Below are 1212 nucleotides of genomic sequence, written 5' to 3' on the forward strand. Positions count from 1 at the left end.
CTATGACACTAGCGATAACAACAAAGAATAATCAGTAACAATAGCCTGCTAACAATACTAGGCATGAAATGTAACAAGTTAATTAATACGGAAGCAACCTTGATCAAGCCATGCATAACAAAACCACTTGCACTGGTTGTAGTGGCCCTCTAAAGGCACCACTCAAGAGCACATCACTGCACAAGCCAAAGGTGGTCACGTGTCACGATTGGAGGCTTCGAACAGCTGATCTGAATGACGAGGGCGGGGTATGGAAGAAGTCTAGGTGATCAGGAAGTGTGTTGCCCAGGCGCTGGACTCGAAACAGTGAGCTATTGGCTGCATATAAGGTATTAGTTGAGGTTTTCGCAAAAAGTGCCCTTGACCTCGTGCCAGAAGGTACCCTGAAGTTTATTCTTTCCAGCAAATCAGGGCAGTCCAACTCTCCTCTGACCAGCTTGTATAAGAAAAGTAAGTCCTGACTGACACGCCTTGATTCCATGGAGGGTAGGTTTAGGAGCCGTGAGACTTCTTGCACAGGAACATCCAGATATCGGAATCCTAGTCTAACACCAACCAACCTCAGAAAACGTCTTTGGATCTTCTCTATGTTGTCTTTTATATACTGCTGGTGAGGAGACCAAACAACACTGTTGTATTCTAAGTGCGGTCTCACCAGGCAGCAGTACAAGAGTTTGAGAACGTTTAGATCAGTAAATGACTTAGAAGCTCGGAAGAGGAAGCCAAGGACTTGAAGAGCGCTATTGCATATATGTTGGACATGGGGCTCCCAGCTTAGGGAAGAAGTAAAGAACACTCCAAGATCCCTCACCTCCGATGTTCCGGATAGTGGCACACCTCTGACAGAGTAATCATGCAATATAGGTTTTGAAATGCGATAAAATGGGATGCAAACACATTTGCTCAGATTCAGCGACATTTTGTTAAGACTACACCAGCGATCGACCCTATTAATGTCATCTTGAAGTTGAGCCACGTCCAAGGCGGAAACAGCAGGGTTAATTCCCTGCTAGAGTTTCCATTCAAAATCAACTCTTTAGTCCTGTTTTATATAAACTGCTATAGCTACTGACTGATTACTCTAAAGTGCTCTTGTACTGTTTCGCCTAAAATTTACTGAATAATTACCAACTATAGCCCTTTAAATAATGTAAAATGTATCTTATAAATACAAAATAATATCTAAGCATGTTGGTAAGAGGTAATCTCAAC

General features: G+C 42.7%; 1 protein-coding gene across 1 annotated transcript; it reads right to left on the reverse strand.

The window, feature by feature from the left end:
• Positions 1 to 202: 202 nt before the first annotated feature.
• On the reverse strand, positions 203 to 919 carry LOC124361006. Its single transcript, XM_046815044.1, has one exon. It carries the CDS (start codon positions 917 to 919, stop codon positions 203 to 205), a length of 717 nt encoding a protein of 238 aa, XP_046671000.1.
• Between the last annotated feature and the right edge of the window lie 293 nt (positions 920 to 1212).

Source organism: Homalodisca vitripennis, chromosome 4 (genome assembly GCF_021130785.1).
Source record: "Homalodisca vitripennis isolate AUS2020 chromosome 4, UT_GWSS_2.1, whole genome shotgun sequence".
NCBI lineage: Eukaryota > Metazoa > Arthropoda > Insecta > Hemiptera > Cicadellidae > Homalodisca > Homalodisca vitripennis.